Raw genomic sequence first — 16,757 nt, forward strand, 5'->3', positions numbered from 1 at the left:
ATTCGCGCTATATTTAGTCCGAGAGCTTTCAGAAACTCTTCATCGAAGATGCAACTTGATATATTGATTGTAAGTGATTCTAATGACTTGGGGGGAGGAATAGGAACTAGAGTAATAAATGCATGAGAATTATGAGCACTGTAGGGTGGGTATGGTGACCAATTATACTGAATGCCATAGCTGTAGCAAGCCCTGCGACGAAGAAAGATAATGCGTATGAAGATGATCGATGCCTGGGAACCAAAGAGAAAGGAAGAAAGGAGATACAATACTAAAGCAAATTCATGCATCACCCACGCATTCGAGCGGCTGGTTTCTGCTTGGGCTTTGGCGGTGCTACGACTTCTGGCGCTGAGATGTCCTCCACGATGTCGACTTCACTATCAGACGAAACGGCTTTGTCTTGATCAGCCGATGGTTTCCTGTGTTCACTTCCCTTGTTTTTTCCCTCTTCTTTCGCGGCTCGCCCCGCCTTCCAAACCTTTGAGAGCTCTTGAATTCGCGATGCAAGGTTTTCCCGGAATGACCCTACATCACTCTCCTCCCACACAACTTTGCGCTCGACACCAGAAGACGACTTTTTCTCCTAATGATACCGCTGTTAGTTGTTATCTCTCGCCAGGTTAGGAAACCAAACATACGCGAACATTACGACAATGTCGCTCAGGATCCTTCATAAACGTCATCGCGAAATGAAGAAGATATACACCACAATCGCAATAATTAGGTTGCATAGGGACCTGTTGTAGTGTGATATGAGGTTAAAATGCTGTTTGCAAAGTGCAATAGCACTCACCAGGGCATTTTTACCAAAGGGCTCTCTACATTCTCCAGCATTCTTCTTGTCTTTAGCTTCCATCTTAAGATATTGCTTCAGAGTTTTCAAAGCTTGGGGATGCCGCGAGCCAAGAGAATCAAGGGTGAAAACGCAAGTTCTGCGTGTTTTTATGTTACTAGAGTCAATGGATAGAAACAAAAGCGGATAAACTTACACAGGGGGTTCCTTCTCACTTGTGGTCGAGACAGTCAACATTTCATCCACTTCTTCCTCTTGTCTCTGATCGTCAACACTCTCATCAATCACTTCAACCACATCAGCATAGCTTGCTTTCCGCTTCCCTTTCCTGTTCGAAGCGGACCCGTAAAAGGAACTAGCAGAGATAGCTCGAGAATTAGGGGTGGTAGCCTCTGATAGTTCATCGACTCTTGATGTGCTTGAGTCAGATATAATTGAGAGTGAAGAATCCTTCTTCGAACTCAAACTGATGACGTCGTGTTCGGGAACATCAATATCAATTTCCATGGAACGGGAGCGCAATTGAGGCGAAGGATAATTTAGGTCGGGAATATCGACGTCAGAGCTTTCGGTAAAAAGTTTTTCACCGCCGTCTGAAGATGATACGGACACTGGCTTGCTGCCATCCGGTGTCAACGAGCTAATAGAACAAGAATCCTTGAATACATCCAATTCCTTCATCTCCTCATCTGGGGCATCACGTGATGGTGAGCGTGGTATGTCTTCCATGCGAACATCATCGTCTGCTGGTCCTTGAGGAGGCGTAGAGTCCAGCGGATGCTTTTCTATATCATCAATTTGCCGCGTCCTTCTTCTTGTGGATATGACCTTGGATGGTGTTGGTGGAAGTGGAGGTAGTAATGTATGTTCAGGGTCACAAATGATTGCAAGGTACCAATGCATACTGAGCGAAATGAGGGTTGAGTGAGGTGTTCATAGTATGGTGAGGATACTTACTGTTCGTTTATGGGCACGATGATATACTTCTTCGAAAATAGATCAAACTTCGAGGTCCATTTCTTGACACTTTGGTAGCCTTCCTCGAGACTAGATTTGAGGGATGATCATCAATGCAAATTTAGTTTAGTTGATGTTGATCGATGTAATGGACAGCTTACTTTTTCCTATTTAACTTCTTGTAAAAAAATGAACTGAAGACATGGATTTGATCTGCAAATTCGGGATCTTTTATGCGTAATTCATTAAGCCACAATCTGAGAGAAGTCAGTGCCAGTACAATTGTATGGTAAGTCATCTTACTTGAGACCAAATTCAATCAATGTGTCGTTAAGGAATTCGCCAGGCTGCAAACGATTTAGGTCGGTCTTCATTATGTTCAGTGCGCCAGTTCCAGATGGAGGGTACATCAGGATCCTATGTCAAGGCTGTAAGCCAGTGAAAAACGTATATAAATGTAAAACCTTACAGTTCATCTGGTTCCGACGATAGTGACTGTCTGGCACTTTCAGATGTAGACTGTCGACCTGACCTACGAAGCGATGCGTCGGATACCGGTTGGCTTAATTTCCTAGATAACAGACTTCAAGTCTCTATGAATAAGATCTAGTATAACAAAAGACAGGGAACTGTACCCTGTAGGTCTAGCTTTTGGCCGGGGCTTAGAAGGCTCAACTACAGCTTCTTCAGAGGAAGATCTGCGTGTCTTCAAGGTACTTTTTGTCCTGATTTCACGTTCTTCTTTTAGTTCCATAGCCCGTTCAACCTGTTCCCAAATCCCAGCAGCACCACTGGGTCTGGAGCTAAGCATCGATAAAAGAACACACTATCTGAAAATAGTGAATTTACATTACAGATGAACACTCGCTGATAGCTTTCCGTAGAAATTCAAGCAGGGTAATATACCATGTCAAGGACCAACTTTTGTGTCCCTCGTAAAATTGAAAAGTTAGCTTGCCATCCTGACCCTTTGACCCTGGAAATAAACTATGAACGCGATATATCAAAGAAAATCAACTTTGATACCTGCTTTAAACAAATCTTCGTGTAGTTCCTCAGACCGCTTACGAGTTGCGATTGTAGACCTGAATTGAATGACGACTGGATATTGGAGAGGTTGATTGCCATTTTGCGTGACCTGATGAGCACGTCAGTCGTGAAAACTCGAATAAACGAGTGATAGACGCACAGTTACTGAATCTACATCTCTGTCCAGTTGGAAGGTAGTCTTATAATATGGTTTGCGGCATGATATCTCAAGCTGGAAGTTTTTGGGATTGTAACTAAAACAGGGAGGAGATTCGCATTTGTCCTCCGATATAAATAGCTTCATCCCATACGACCAAGCTCTGAGTGGTAGGTTGATAGGTTCATGCTTGGTAAGAGGTATTTGACTCTTGGTGAAACCGGAAGCAGACGTTGCGATGGGATCCTGTTGATGAGTCGACGTCGATCCACCCTGAAAACATGTTAAGCATTTTTTTCATTGAGTAAATCATCAGACAGCTTACCTTTGACGACGGCTTGGCCTTCATTCTACTTGTAAGGGTATGCCCCTTTTGCTTATCAATAAGATTGATTCGCGGGGCATTGTATACTTCGGAAGGACCTCCTTCATAACGTCGCACCCCTTGCTGTACAATACCAATAGGTATAGTGCTGGCATGTCCGGATTGAGGTGGTCCAGCAGTTGCATCGGGCGAAGGTTTATCGTCACTTGGGAAGGAGTGTATAGAGTCTGAGTCTTCCAAATCTATTTCCTTGACGCCTGCATGTTTACTAGGACCTGCCATGGAAGGTATAGCCTCGCGGTGAGAGGACTTCATTTGTATGTCAGAAGGGTGTGAGTAATCAGGTTTGCGCCGATGCGGGATGGTGGATGTGGAAGGTTCGAGCACAAGAGGGTCAGGTGATGAAACGTTGGTCCGGGAAACTACAACTCCCTTGTCTGTGTCGTCATCGCTATCGACCACCACGAGATCAGCGTTATGAAATGAGCGCTTGTAACCACTGTTCGGCTTCGATGAGCTGGCTGATGGCCGTTCAATTTCTTCAATATCTGGATCTGACAAGTGGACCTGGTGGGTTCCGTACGAACCGGTTGATAGCCTCGAAGACATATTCGAGTCCTTTGACCTCTGACCACTGCCGGAGGAAGAAGCGTAGGAGGTTGAGTCAATCTTTGGACGTTTGGGTGGTCGCGTGTCAGGAAATATATTATAGGCAAGAACCGTCTTTTTTGCAGTTGGGTTCCCAGCATAAAGATTATCTTGCATACGAGCGAGCTTCACGGGATTGGAAATGCCTCCATATATCTGGTCAGGATACAGTCAGGACAAAGTCACGTATACGCGGACTTGTACCGCATAGAAAGGTTACCCACGGAGTTGGAGGCCCGACCATATCTTGCAGACGAGTCTCTATTGGTGTGGTTCTAAGTCGGATGACAGTTGAGGATAAACGACGTGGATCTGGATGAGAACGGAAAGTTGCTCACAGAATTGGGAGTACGTATTAGAGTTGGTGAAGCATTTTTCCATATTGGTTTTCTGCGAGATTGGGAGTGAAATATGACAATATGCTCAAGGCAGGGCGATGGCCCGAATGAAGTACTCACGAGCTGGATGCATCTCTGTGGTTCAAGGCAGCCCCGACACCAGAAGAGGCGACATGCAAAGACTTGATGTCTCCTCTGTCTTTGGAGTTGTACATGTGGCTCGCTGAGGACACAGTGGTGGGCAGGCTCACAGCAAAAGTAGCCGCCTTATCCTGAGCCTTCCGTGACAGGCCCGCACTCGAGGCATCGATACCAAATGCAGCATGTTCCTCAGCCACACTGCTGCCTGGGTGGCTGTAGTATCAGAAACCCGGACCACTCAGGATCGTATTGCTCTGGATCTCATCAGGACAGGTACAAGTACATGATACATCATTGTATACAGAACACCCCATTCTATACACCCATTATTTACACTGTTGTTCCCGCCCCTAACAGTCGGTAGAAATCTGCAACAAGATAAAGACTCCCTGCTACAATGACCAGCTCTTGCACATCGTTCCCCTCCCCGCGACCTGCTGCCCATGCCAACGCCCGAACGAGTGACCCACTTCGCGGATCTTCGTCATCTCCTGCACACCAGACTTCCACGCCAGGAGCGACAGCACAGATCGTATCTCGGAGCAGTGCAGGAGACACTGATTTAACCCACGGCATTCCTTCCGGTGGAGTGAACCGAAGTACTGCAACATTCAGCTGTAATGATGATCCAGCGGGATGCTTGATATCAAACAATGGAGTGAGAGTTTCTTTCGGTGTCTTCGGGGGAGAATCGGATAGAGAGAGAACGTAGGTCAAGCGTATCACAGCTTGCGTTTGCGAATCTGCAGCCTGAGAGCGTGTCGCAAGAGAAACGAGATCTGAAACGTAGGATCCTAGAGCCGCAGATGAAGCGGGATTATGGGCTCCGTCGACTAATGTATGCAAGGGACGTGTGATTTGCTGAAAGTGTGAAGAGACTGCACCAGGACCTATAGTATGAAAAGAAAGTCTACCAGGCCAACTGGTCGATGCAATCCCACGAGCTATAGTATCCATAGTGAACTCGCATCGAATATGAAACGCTATGGCCTTCCTGCAGGATGGATGCGTGAGTATAGTTGAAACTACAGACAGCGCTAAACCGAGGTTGTCGAGCTGATGTCTGCCATGCAGTGGGAAAAGTGCGAGAATGTCACTAAGGTAAACGGGAATGTTAAATGAAATCGGCTGCGCTGGTGGTTTTTTGAAAGGCTCAGCGGATAGCGAGAACGTTCGCGATTCAGGACCGTCGATCGATTCGTCCCATGGTCGAGTCTGCACAGCTTGCCCTGAAATAAAATCACCACCCACGTCGCTCACAGTACTCCTGACGACTTGCTCTACCCCGGCATGCTTTTGAACGCCCATAACAAAGGGTTTATCCTTCCTTGCTATGCCTGCTTTTTCCTTTGCGATGGCCTCCACAGTGCTCCCCAAGAATGCCTGGTGGTCCAGGTCCACACTAGCTAAAGCCGACACGAGAATAGCGTCGTCTGGTATAATATTCGTTGCGTCCAAGCGTCCCCCCAGGCCTACTTCAATAACCACAACATCCAGCTTCGCACGTTCAAAAATCAACAGCGCTGTCAGCGTAAGCAGCTCGAAACTGCTCGCTTTCGTATCAAACCGATCATTTGCTTCTTCAACTTCCTTTCTCGCAGCTGCGTATGTAGCGGGGCTGATAGGTTTATTGTTGATCGTGATGCAGTCATAGATTGAGACTAGATGAGGGCTATTGTAACGACCCACAGTGAAAACTGAATGCAGGATTGACGATAGTATGGAAGATACGCTTCCTTTCCCATTGGTGCCAGCGATATGGCAAGTAAGTCGTTTGAACTGGGGTAGATGAGAAGCCAGTAAACGGACTCGGTCCAATGTCAGATCGATAGACATCGTGTTAAGATCGCGATTGGTCTCAGGTCATGTAAGAATTGCAAGCACAGATTAGATGCAAAACATGCAGCGGAGACTCGGAGGTGACGGTTGAAAATGGAAGATCGTAGTGTATATTTCCTAGTCAAATTCTTACCTGCACTCGCGAGTCACGGTGATTGTATTGGACCAAATCGTGGTAGCGTACTGATGGCACTACTAGTAAGAATGAGTCGGATAGCCTACACATGGCATGCCGTTCAAACGCTCACGTTCCCACACTGTAAATGGTATACAGACTAAAGCCAGATATTGTTCACAGCCCGATGGAATTAATTCATATGGTTCAGACAAACCAAATTATATACTTTGGCTTATACACACCATATGAATGCTACCTGATATGGGCTGTATAAACTATATCCAAAAGTAATAATATAGTTGCACAAAACTGTACTTAGATAAATAGTTTACTGGAACTATACTGTAATGTAACAATTTGGTTTTCCAAGACTATACCATGGAAACAGGGTATTAAAACCATACCATAGTGATATGGATATATACAACTATACTTTGATAAATGGTGTGGTAAAACCATACTGTAATACACTACTATACATCACTAAAAATGGAAAATTTTTGTCAAGGTATATCTGAGCTTTATAATGCGGGCAATATATAAAGTCACTAAAATAAATATGAAAATTATGATATAGCCTTCTAAGGGTTTACGGAGGGGAAACAAATTGTAACTTTGGGAAAATCTGGTTGACATTATAATCTGTTGCATTACATACAGGTTTGCGAGTAGCATTGTCTCTAATGGTTTCATTGAATCAATATTACCAATCTTTGAATTGCTTTTGTTTATTCGAGTGAATTGTGAAAAGTTTGGTCGATATTGTCATTTGTCGCATTATATACAGGTTTGTGTGTAGCGCTGTCTCTAATAATATTGTTGAGCTAATATTACCAATCTCTTGATTTTTTCTCGTTATTTGATCAAACTGTCCCCAGAGTGCTTGTAGTTTGTATAAGAAGGCTTTTTGTGACCATCGCAAAATCATGTCAAGGCCTGCTATAGGTTTGCCAGGCTGAAGATATTTCCGAAAGTGGATATTGATTTTATTGATCTACACACAAGCTCCTGTTAGTAGCATCCATACATAGTCTTCTTTTTGTTTTCTTGTTTGCAATTAAATGCCAACCACTGAGAATCTTATGGGGCCTTTGGAAAGTCTTGTCGAGATAGGATTGTTGGCTGATCCCATTAAACATACGTGTTCATTTTATAAGTGGGCTAACTATCATCAATACTTTCTGTATAGCAATAACATTATGTAGAGAATCTGCAAAGCGGCTATGGTGTAGCCTCATCAGTGCAATATCTATCAATATGACGATATGAATATCAGCTCGTTGCAAGTTTGCTCCTGCTCTAAATCTGCTGTCAGATGCTGAGGTGATACGCAATGTTTGTCTAAATGTTGATTTCTCAGAATTTTGCATATCCATTGTGAATATCAGAACTACTCATTCATGTTGTTATCACTTAGTTCTGAATGGTAATATTAAATCACGATATTAATTAGTTCAAAAGTTGTAATATACATGAGTGTCTCTTATAAAGTATGGATACAATGGAAAATCCAGTTAGATCAACAATATACTTTCTTGAGCAACTCTTTGTGCCTCAAGCTTCGACACCAACATCCTTGCGTAATCCTGGGGGCTGTAGTTGCTAGCATTATGAGGGCCGAAAACTTTTCTACAGAAGTAAAGGAGTTGATTAGCAGCGTTCACAGCCTGAGGTAAGTAGAGCACTTACCGATTCCACCATAATAATAACACGTTAACACGATTCTTGCTGGCAGGACCTGGGGGCATCTCAAGGAAATCAGCAATAAACCTGTAGAACTCTTTGTAGTCAAAATCCCCATCGATTGGATGCTATGATCCCACATTTGATAATATGAAACGTAACTATACCAAGATTATTAGCCATCAATACAAGTTATTATACCTACTGACTGACCTGTAGTAGGCATGGAAACATAGGAGTCATTCTCTACCATGCCCCTCGCTGATGAAGGGGAGGTAAAGATAAACTTGAATGTCTACAGGAGAATGAGTAAGACAGTAGCATCATGAGAAGGAAGGCAAGACCTTCAACAACAATGTGCTTTTGAATAAACCTTCTTCCATGTCATCAGCATTCATTTTATAGTTCTCATACAAGAAGGTAGGCATCATGAGCGCCGTCACTAAGAAGTCTGGGTTATGATCATGTATACCAGTTTTAACTCTGCAATATATGTTCGATCAGATGTGGTGGACTCAGAATACAGTAAATATTTCATGCTTACTTTGAGTCACTCCAATCGTATTCTATGGGGCACAGGAGGTGGCCAGTATGATCGTTTGCAAAGCCGCAGCTACTCTTATCGCTAGCATCCAGAGTCAGATCGGCAACGGAGAATATTTCTGCAATCCAGGACACAATAATTGATTTTAAGTTCCCCACATCATCACCTTGGGCACCGTCAGCCCCTTTCCTAAGCTAATATATTTGCTGATAAGATCAGTGACCCATAGCACTATCGGGATGAAGAGAACCTTCTGAAAGAGTGCATTTTGGTCCTTGGTGGTGAACTTGGGATCTGATAGCTTTATCTTGAGCGTAGGAACATATATCAGTAGCTCTTGATAAACTCTATACAGACAGTTTTCACTAGAGTATATGGTCAAATATTCAGCACTTACAACTCAGAACACGATAGTGTAAAGATAACAACTTACTCGGTAGAATGCTCTGCTCAATGGATGACTCGTCATCGTCTAACATGGCCCTCCTGTCCTGCTCACCAACAATATTGTTGATGGACTCAAAAAGAGACACAAGACATTGAATTGCTCGTCCTTGGTTAATATAGCAATCACCATTAGATTCACTATCAATAAGCCGGTGCCGGGTCAGCGTTCTGCAGTAATAGCTGATCCTTTATCAATGATACTCACATTTTGCACTTCAAGCCACTATGGAGCTTTTCAAGCTCATCCTCCAGCATTGCTATGTACCTTTTTGCTCCAGCCACTTGAGAGGCCTTGATATCTTGATCGTCACTTTGATCCACAGGAGATTGTCTGTCCGAGTTGCCTTCATGGTCTCGGTACGTTGACCCACTATCGTCATGACCTCGGAAGCACGGCGGTCTCAGGCTGGCTTGAGTTGAGGGAGGCGTACTAGTTGGATCTTGCTGGAGGCCAGGTGGTCTGGGTTGAGTCGCTGGAGGTGTACTAGTCAGATCTCGCCGGAAGCGCGGCGGTCTGGGTTGAGTTGATGGAGGTGTAGTAGTCCATAATGTAGCCTGGGTTGACTCCCGAATCAAAGGGCCAGAAAAACTCAGCAGGCTGGAGTGGCATGTTGATTGCTGATGTGGGACAAAAATGGGTCACTCTGTATTTATACCGCATTTTTGAGCTGTGTAACCTATTGATAACAGTGGAACTCAGTCACCTTCCCTTGCTGTACAGTCTGAAGCAAACATGTGAGTTATCCGCTCCCATCTGATCAGTACTGAGCATTGAGTTCCCCTTGCTGTGCAGTTTGTCGCGTCCTTCTGAGATTCAAAGTTTCATATCACATCACGTTCTATTCACAGCGAGTGACACAAATATTACATTTTGGATATGGTAGTATGCAATGTATAAGTATTACCCATTGGTGAATGAAGACATGGAATACAGAGGACAAGTATGCAACATTCTCTGCTGTTACTCACTGTTATAGCGTCAATAAAAGGAATATTAAGAAAGATATTTGCATACCTTGTCAACAAAGTACTAACACAACTCCTTCGATACTCTGCCATATGAGAAGTAGACTCAAGGAGCTCTTCATGAAGCTTGAGAACACGGCGCCTGGCCTGTTTCAAATCGAAGATTATATCCCATATCAACCTCTTCTGCTGTACTCTCTTCTTTAAAAGCCAAGCCTCTTGTGTTCTTAACCTGCGACTGCGGTGCCCCATGACAAGCCTAGAAAAGGCTCTATACAATGCTTGCATGTAATACTTGTGGGGAATAAGTTTCTGAGCCACACTAAGCACCTGATAGACATGGGAGATATCAGCGCGAAAAGACCGAGGTAAGAGAACGAGTCTGGACGAGCACAGAGCTATGAGATGGCCAGGGCACTGCTTGTTCTTTCGAACTCATGAAGACATGATTCCGCTGAGTAAAGGTTTCGAGTTGAGTGAATCTGGAAAAGTGTCGGATTTATCAGTTTTGGTCAAGAACAGAACAGAGTTGGAACACGAACCGTAGCTTCACTTTAACTGTACTGCCACATATTAAATCATTCACTGGCTCTGGACGTACAACAGAGAATGTCAGAGGCTGTGTGTGCATGCATACACAGAAATTAAAACTATTTCAGCATGACACAGACTATACACGTGCACTCACAATCTTCTTGTACCTGGATAAAGTAGCTGTAACACCGTGCACCCTGGCTGTAGAAAACACTGTATTGAAGTTTGATTGTAAGAACAGAATGTAGCTATCCAACCAGAATGAATATACTGAGATTGCAAGAATAGTGAGCTGATAAATAAGATCATCTACGTGAGCGGAAGGTATATGCACCTTTATGAGAATGTATACACTGTTATGTATGTCTATAACGAAGCATAGTAGCTGTCCTCTTCCACAACTGAATCACAGGTGCATTCCCCTTCCTTGTGGAGTTCACAATCAGGATTTCCAACTTCAACTTCAAATTCAAACTCTTCTTCATCGTCTGAGTGTGAATGTCCCGTTATGTTGCTGTCATTGTCCTCAATAACTTCTTTGTACTGAGTCTGATCTATCTGATTGTAATCTTGGTCCTCAACTTGTCCATCCTCTGCTAAATGTTGGTCTTGATCAATTGCCTGGCCTTGGTTTTGGGACAAATCCAAGTCAAGATCCTCAGTCCGTCCACTGCCAATGCGTTATCGTCTCTCATATTGACATTTCCAACCTGGAGGTTTTGATGACCAACTCCCTGGTGCATGTATCTCACAAACATATCCCAATTGACGAAACTGGAATGAAGACATGTGACAGAGCAGCGCCAATATAAAATGCAAATCAAAACTCACATATTTACATAAAATGCGGCCCAATCATCGCTCTCCCCGACGAATTGTCCTGCTGAAGGGCCCTCTCAAAGTAAGTGTGTGGAAGGACCATCGGCAAAGGCTGGGATTAAGTGACAGGCTCAAACAACAAGCAATGGATCAAGGAAACCAAAGGCTCCTATTTCCTCCTGTGGGACGGATCCTACTTTAGGTAAAGAAGCTACCTTGGAGCCGTAGCAATGCTCCAAGTCCAGGCCTAACCAGCGGACCCATAGAAACTCCATGCATTGTGGACAATTGTCCTTAAAACCCAAGGACACATGGAGAACCTGGGTATGAAACACTCCAAGAACGTGGGCGTACCAATAAGAGTGTCCACCCTGCTTCTTTTCCCTGGACAAAACCATGACATTGTATCGAGTTCTTGGATTCACCAAATCATGCTCTTGACGCATGTCATATGTAGTATAGTTGATGCGCAAGACCTTGCCTTGATAAATCTGATTGTCGAGAATATGTACATTATTCCGATCATTGTCTGTGTAAATATACTCATCACCGTCATACGTACACTGCAAGATCCGAGAAAGAAGATGGTCCTTTAGTCTTGGTACGAAAGACTATTTGGGAAGAGTATAAGACAAAAAATGAGAACAGATGAGGCAAATTTTACTCACTTGGACTGCTGGATCATCTGGAAATACAAGGAGGTGTTGGCTGATGAATGTAAAGAGATTGAGTGGAAAATTCTGCGAGATGGTAATATGATGGTGTTCATTGGTTGTAGTGGACAGCAGAGGATTGTTCTCTGAGAATGCTATGTTGTGCGGATGTCCAGTTTCCCCTCGTGACAAGATATCCTGCGTGCGACAGATTCAAGTGTGGCAACGCTCAAGCTTAGATAACTGCCTGGGTACCTGCCTTTTGTTAGTTTGCCGATAGAAACACTTGACTAGACAATGGGCTGCCTCTCCCTTCAAAGTCGAGATAAGCTTATGGTAAGCAAATAATCTTGAACTGAGCACATACTATCTGTGTAGTGTAAGAGTCCGTTGTTCCAAACATGCAGATCATGCTAACGTAGTCTGTGAGTGCGTGTAGCTTATAGGTTAATAAATTGAAATTTTTTTCTTTCCGTGTATTAGACTACGTATTGTCTTTCCCCATACGTTGGTCCCTCCGAAGGTGTTTTGTAACTTTGTGAGGTAGCTCCAATGTGCAGAAAGCATTGCAGGTTTTCTTCTGAAAGTTATGCAGAGCCTTCCCAACTTTTGTGGTTGACTGTTCTAATAACATCAGCGTAGAATCTGTATGTAGGCACAATTTGGCAAGAGCATGCCATTCCACCAAGCGATAAAGCAGAATCATTATTCGAGAATCATGATCCTCTGGGAATAATCCTTCAGAAACAGGTATGGAGCACTGGTAGAGATAGTCAATATAATGCTGGGCATTGGCCGTCAGAGTAATTAATCACCTGTAATATATCCTCAAAATCCCGAGCGGCTAATTTCCTTATTTTGGAGACATTACTTGTGAAGCGTCAAATTGTACCAGCACCAAAAGAAGGTACCTGCCTATATCTGTGGGGGTTGAGGCCATCAGTCCCATGTTAGTGGAAAACAACGAACCTTTGATCAAGTTCAATCACACTGTTTGGCCCTATAGCATGCAGAAGCCAAATAAAATGTGTCAGGGTGGATTTCCATACTCCAAGCTCAAATTCATGCATTAAATCCACTACTAGTATTGGAAATAGATTGAAGCCAAACCTAGATAGTTTTTTGATGAACACATTCTACTTTGCAGATTAGACTCTTGAATAGAATTGTGAAAGTAATGACGTGCACGATGGTAGGGACTAACAAATGTTCTCGCAGAAATCCCTCAACAGCTCGTCCATTGACAGGTGAACCCCCTTCATAAATTAAGTTTTGAGCATTCTGAACTTTATCCAACAGGTAGGACTGTATGCAATCTACACACAATGAAAGATCTCTGCACAAGCCGAGTAGACTGAATTCTGACTTGGGAACAAAACAACGTGGACATGGGCAAAGACCCATGTCGCGTATAGTTGCAATCAATACCCTGATTTAAGGAATATGAGGATCTTGTCAAACTGAAAGAAATGGAAAGGCCCGAGGATTTATCCACTCACTTTTTGGGATAATCTGCTGAATAAGTAAATATGCGTAGATATATTCAGCGGAATATACCATCAATGCATTGGATGACAATACCATGCTGGTAAGCATGGCAAAATTCATTGTCTAGCAATACTCTCCAAACTTCGTGCATCAACCCGCGTCGACAGTGCGCCCACAAAGGCACTGAATTCTTGGTTACCTTGCTAAAAGATGCAACAAATTCCCGAACACTATCCGGTAACTGTAGAAAATATCAAAATGCTGACACCGTACCAGATCAAACAGGCGGAATGATGCTCACAGACGGACGGAATGTATGCAACGTGATGACAAGCATCAGTTTGAGACTTCGCGCAAAGGTACTTTGACAAGTTACCAAAGTATAGATACAGAGGCCAGGCCTTTGCACACCCAAAGTCCGCCAGGTGGGTGGAATCTGACCAAAACATCAACCCAGCAATTACGCGCTTCAAGTTACACTCAGGCTCTGGAGGCTGTTTCTGAAGGTTATCATGTTCTCTGATCCAGGCATCAGAAGTGTATAGCTCATCGTAAATGTGCCCGTTGTATTCATACTTTTCAGGAGGTACATTGTCAGGTGGGCTGATTGACATCCAAAGACATTTGAAAGGCACAAGATGGAAATGCTTTGCCATTTTCTCGGTGAACGCAGCCTTGATTACCGATGTAAGTCTCCTATAGTGCAGTCCGGGGACCAAAAATGCTCTTCCATTACCAGATGGACATTTGGACCAAAAAAGAATTGAAATCTCAACAGGTTTCTCCACCCAGCCGTCACCACCAAGCGCGCTTGTGTTTGAAGCCGACCTTTCTGAGCAATCAAACTTTGTCCCTTCTCGTTGAGCACAGAAGTCCGTCAAGTCTTCAACATTGAAATCGGGTGCTCTGAGTACCTCTTTCATAAGTCAATCTATCTCACCCTCCAACTTCTGGCTGTTTCCCGTGTTCATCCAGCGTATGAGACAGTATACTGTCACATTCAAGAACGGCCAAGGTGGTTCCCTTGTAGGGGTGTTCAGTTGAGGGGTTTGTTCAAGTGATGAATCCAGAGACTCGGAAGCATCCTCGTAATCACCTGAATCATGGACAGAATCAGGGTTGTATGATAGGGCATGGCAGTATTGGCAAAAAATACCAAAATGATTGGCACGTGTGAAGAAGAATTTGTGTACATGCAATAGGACTCTGCGAACAATGTTCTGATTGTTCTCGACCGGACCAGAAACAAGACCTGGACTTGAATGTTCTGGAAAATCATCTCCCAGAACAGTTTGTTCATCTGCTGTTGCTGAAGTCCTGGATGTGCCAATGATAGTTTTGTGCATGGTTTGGGAAGCAGGTAACAAACTGTCATTATGGGAAGAACCAGCCATGTCAGAGATTTGGGGGACTGGTGGCGGAGATAGTAAGGAAAGGTCACTGTTATGAGAATTGCATATATTGGGCACATGTTGGAGAGAAAAAGGGTATGCATTGGCCCCACAGCATGATGTACGGCCACAATTGGCTATTTTGAGCTTGTTTGAAGGCAGTAGCACCGTGAGTTGACTGTGATGCGGTTGAATTCATATCCAGCTGCGCCTTTTTAGCCACCCTGAGCAAATCAAGCTCTTGAGCTTTGTCCTTGCACTTTTTAAGGATTGTTTACTGATGCTCTTGGTAGGTTTCACAAATGTTGCGATGTTTGGTCAAACCCCGCTGATCTTGAAAAACCCTGGAACAAGAGGGGATGCAAACAAAACCCATAAGAATTGAAATTAGTAAGAGCCAAACACAGAGGCTGATACGATTTATATCTTCAGATCATAACTTGAAGTAACTTTCTGGGGATGAAGCTTGAAGAGTCGGACAGATGGTCACAACATGTACCACTCTGAGCTTCAACTTGAAACAACCACAGGTTTCCCACACTTGATGCATACTTACTGAGCCAAACTTTGGACCTTCTATGCAATGATTCAAATAGGACAAGTTGATATAATACCACAAGTACTTTACAATGTTCAATAATCACATAAGTAATAGTACTGCTACAGGTACAGCAACATATAGACAGAATTGACAAATGAAACGACCAACATTTACAAATTTTCTGATGTGAAAAAACTCCAAGTCAGCCTACACTCTAAGTCCTGGACTGATGCCCAAGTGAAGACAATTCAAGTCCAGAGCATCAGTGTCCTCCAAATCGGATGAGCTCTCCCCCTCATTCATTGTCAAGGACATGTTGATGCGACCAGCAAGTGTATGCGCCTTCACATACTGGTAATGTAAATTCCGTGCCGAGGCACAGAACATAGCAGCAAGCTCTTCAGCTTCTTCAGCTTTAGTATGTGCAATGGCATGGTAGTACCCCAGCTGCTGTCAGGAATTACGAGCAATCTAGAGCCACTCCTTCTGCTCTTCTTCGCCGGCGTCGGATTTGCCCGCTTTTTTTTCCGAATCTTGCTGCCAAAAAGTTTGATGTTAGCATGATGTAACACATAATGTACATAGAAGGGCTTTACCAGTGTTTTTTGGATTGCACTACACACTACCACATTCATGAGAGGTGCCGAGGCAGGAGAATGCCTTGGGTCACTTGGAGTAACCGTCTGACTGTGCTGACTATAATTCCTCTGGTTGGGTGTCATGGGAGGATCAGAACAATGTGAAGAAGTGTGTGATGATGCACTACTATAGTTATAAGGTCTCGAGGAGTCCAAGTTCCCTTGTGGTGATACTAAATAGGGCTTTGAAGTGTTTTGCATGTCTATTGCAGATACAACTTGAAGGGAAAAGGGGGAATATAAACCTGTAGTGTACGTAACTTAATACACACAAGCTCCAGTGATTTATAGGGGAGGAAAGCGGACATTAAAATGGTGAGACATGACGACTGAACTGTCCTAAAGTGAGAATGATGAGTCATACAGTGTTAGAATAATCTTATCTTTAGTGCCCCCTCTGTTGCTCAGCGCTCATTTCATTAATTGTCGCCACGATAACTTGAAATGATTCCAGTCATCATAAAAAACATCTACTATGGAAAAGGTAGGAGTTTAAATATTAGCAGGGGTGGGAAAGACAGAAAAGAATGCATGTGGTGACTCATGATTCCAAAGTGTTGTCCAGTCAGTAAGTCCAGTTGGTAAGTGCGGCAGACAACTCAAGGCTCCTCTGGTTCTGCATATGCCAAATTGATAAGATCTGTCAGTGACCGTGCAATTGACCTGAGCAATGGGCATTTAAGGTGAGTGATGAGAGTTTAACAT

General features: G+C 43.7%; 4 protein-coding genes across 4 annotated transcripts; all 4 read right to left on the bottom strand.

Annotated features, from left to right (window-relative positions):
- Positions 1-18: 18 nt before the first annotated feature.
- Positions 19-2,005, bottom strand: SERLADRAFT_470630 (uncharacterized protein; the record flags this gene model as incomplete). The annotated part of the gene is made up of 6 exons (XM_007319714.1): positions 19-586; positions 642-740; positions 797-935; positions 993-1,700; positions 1,754-1,843; positions 1,915-2,005. The coding sequence occupies 4 exons, from the start codon at positions 1,697-1,699 to the stop codon at positions 290-292; spliced, it is 1,242 nt and encodes a 413-aa protein (XP_007319776.1).
- A 2,612-nt stretch (positions 2,006-4,617) lies between these two features.
- On the bottom strand, positions 4,618-6,353 carry SERLADRAFT_470633 (uncharacterized protein; the record flags this gene model as incomplete). The annotated part of the gene is made up of 1 exon (XM_007319715.1): positions 4,618-6,353. The coding sequence occupies one exon, from the start codon at positions 6,225-6,227 to the stop codon at positions 4,722-4,724; it is 1,506 nt and encodes a 501-aa protein (XP_007319777.1).
- A 1,509-nt stretch (positions 6,354-7,862) lies between these two features.
- SERLADRAFT_439322 (uncharacterized protein) lies at positions 7,863-9,683 on the bottom strand (the record flags this gene model as incomplete). Its single annotated transcript, XM_007319716.1, has 10 exons — positions 7,863-7,977; positions 8,038-8,159; positions 8,237-8,326; positions 8,376-8,514; positions 8,576-8,769; positions 8,826-8,882; positions 8,933-8,940; positions 9,009-9,160; positions 9,228-9,620; positions 9,679-9,683. The coding sequence occupies 10 exons, from the start codon at positions 9,681-9,683 to the stop codon at positions 7,863-7,865; spliced, it is 1,275 nt and encodes a 424-aa protein (XP_007319778.1).
- A 1,205-nt stretch (positions 9,684-10,888) lies between these two features.
- Positions 10,889-14,876, bottom strand: SERLADRAFT_409202 (uncharacterized protein; the record flags this gene model as incomplete). Its single annotated transcript, XM_007319717.1, has 14 exons — positions 10,889-11,192; positions 11,696-11,870; positions 11,904-11,952; positions 12,010-12,081; positions 12,362-12,417; positions 12,483-12,613; positions 12,964-13,104; positions 13,199-13,310; positions 13,494-13,506; positions 13,682-13,723; positions 13,784-13,844; positions 13,894-14,314; positions 14,423-14,578; positions 14,639-14,876. 14 exons carry the CDS (start codon positions 14,874-14,876, stop codon positions 10,889-10,891), a joined length of 1,971 nt encoding a protein of 656 aa, XP_007319779.1.
- Positions 14,877-16,757: the final 1,881 nt, after the last annotated feature.

The sequence above is a fragment of the Serpula lacrymans genome (genome assembly GCF_000218685.1).
Source record: "Serpula lacrymans var. lacrymans S7.9 unplaced genomic scaffold SERLAscaffold_8, whole genome shotgun sequence".
NCBI classification, from domain to species: Eukaryota; Fungi; Basidiomycota; class Agaricomycetes; order Boletales; family Serpulaceae; genus Serpula; species Serpula lacrymans.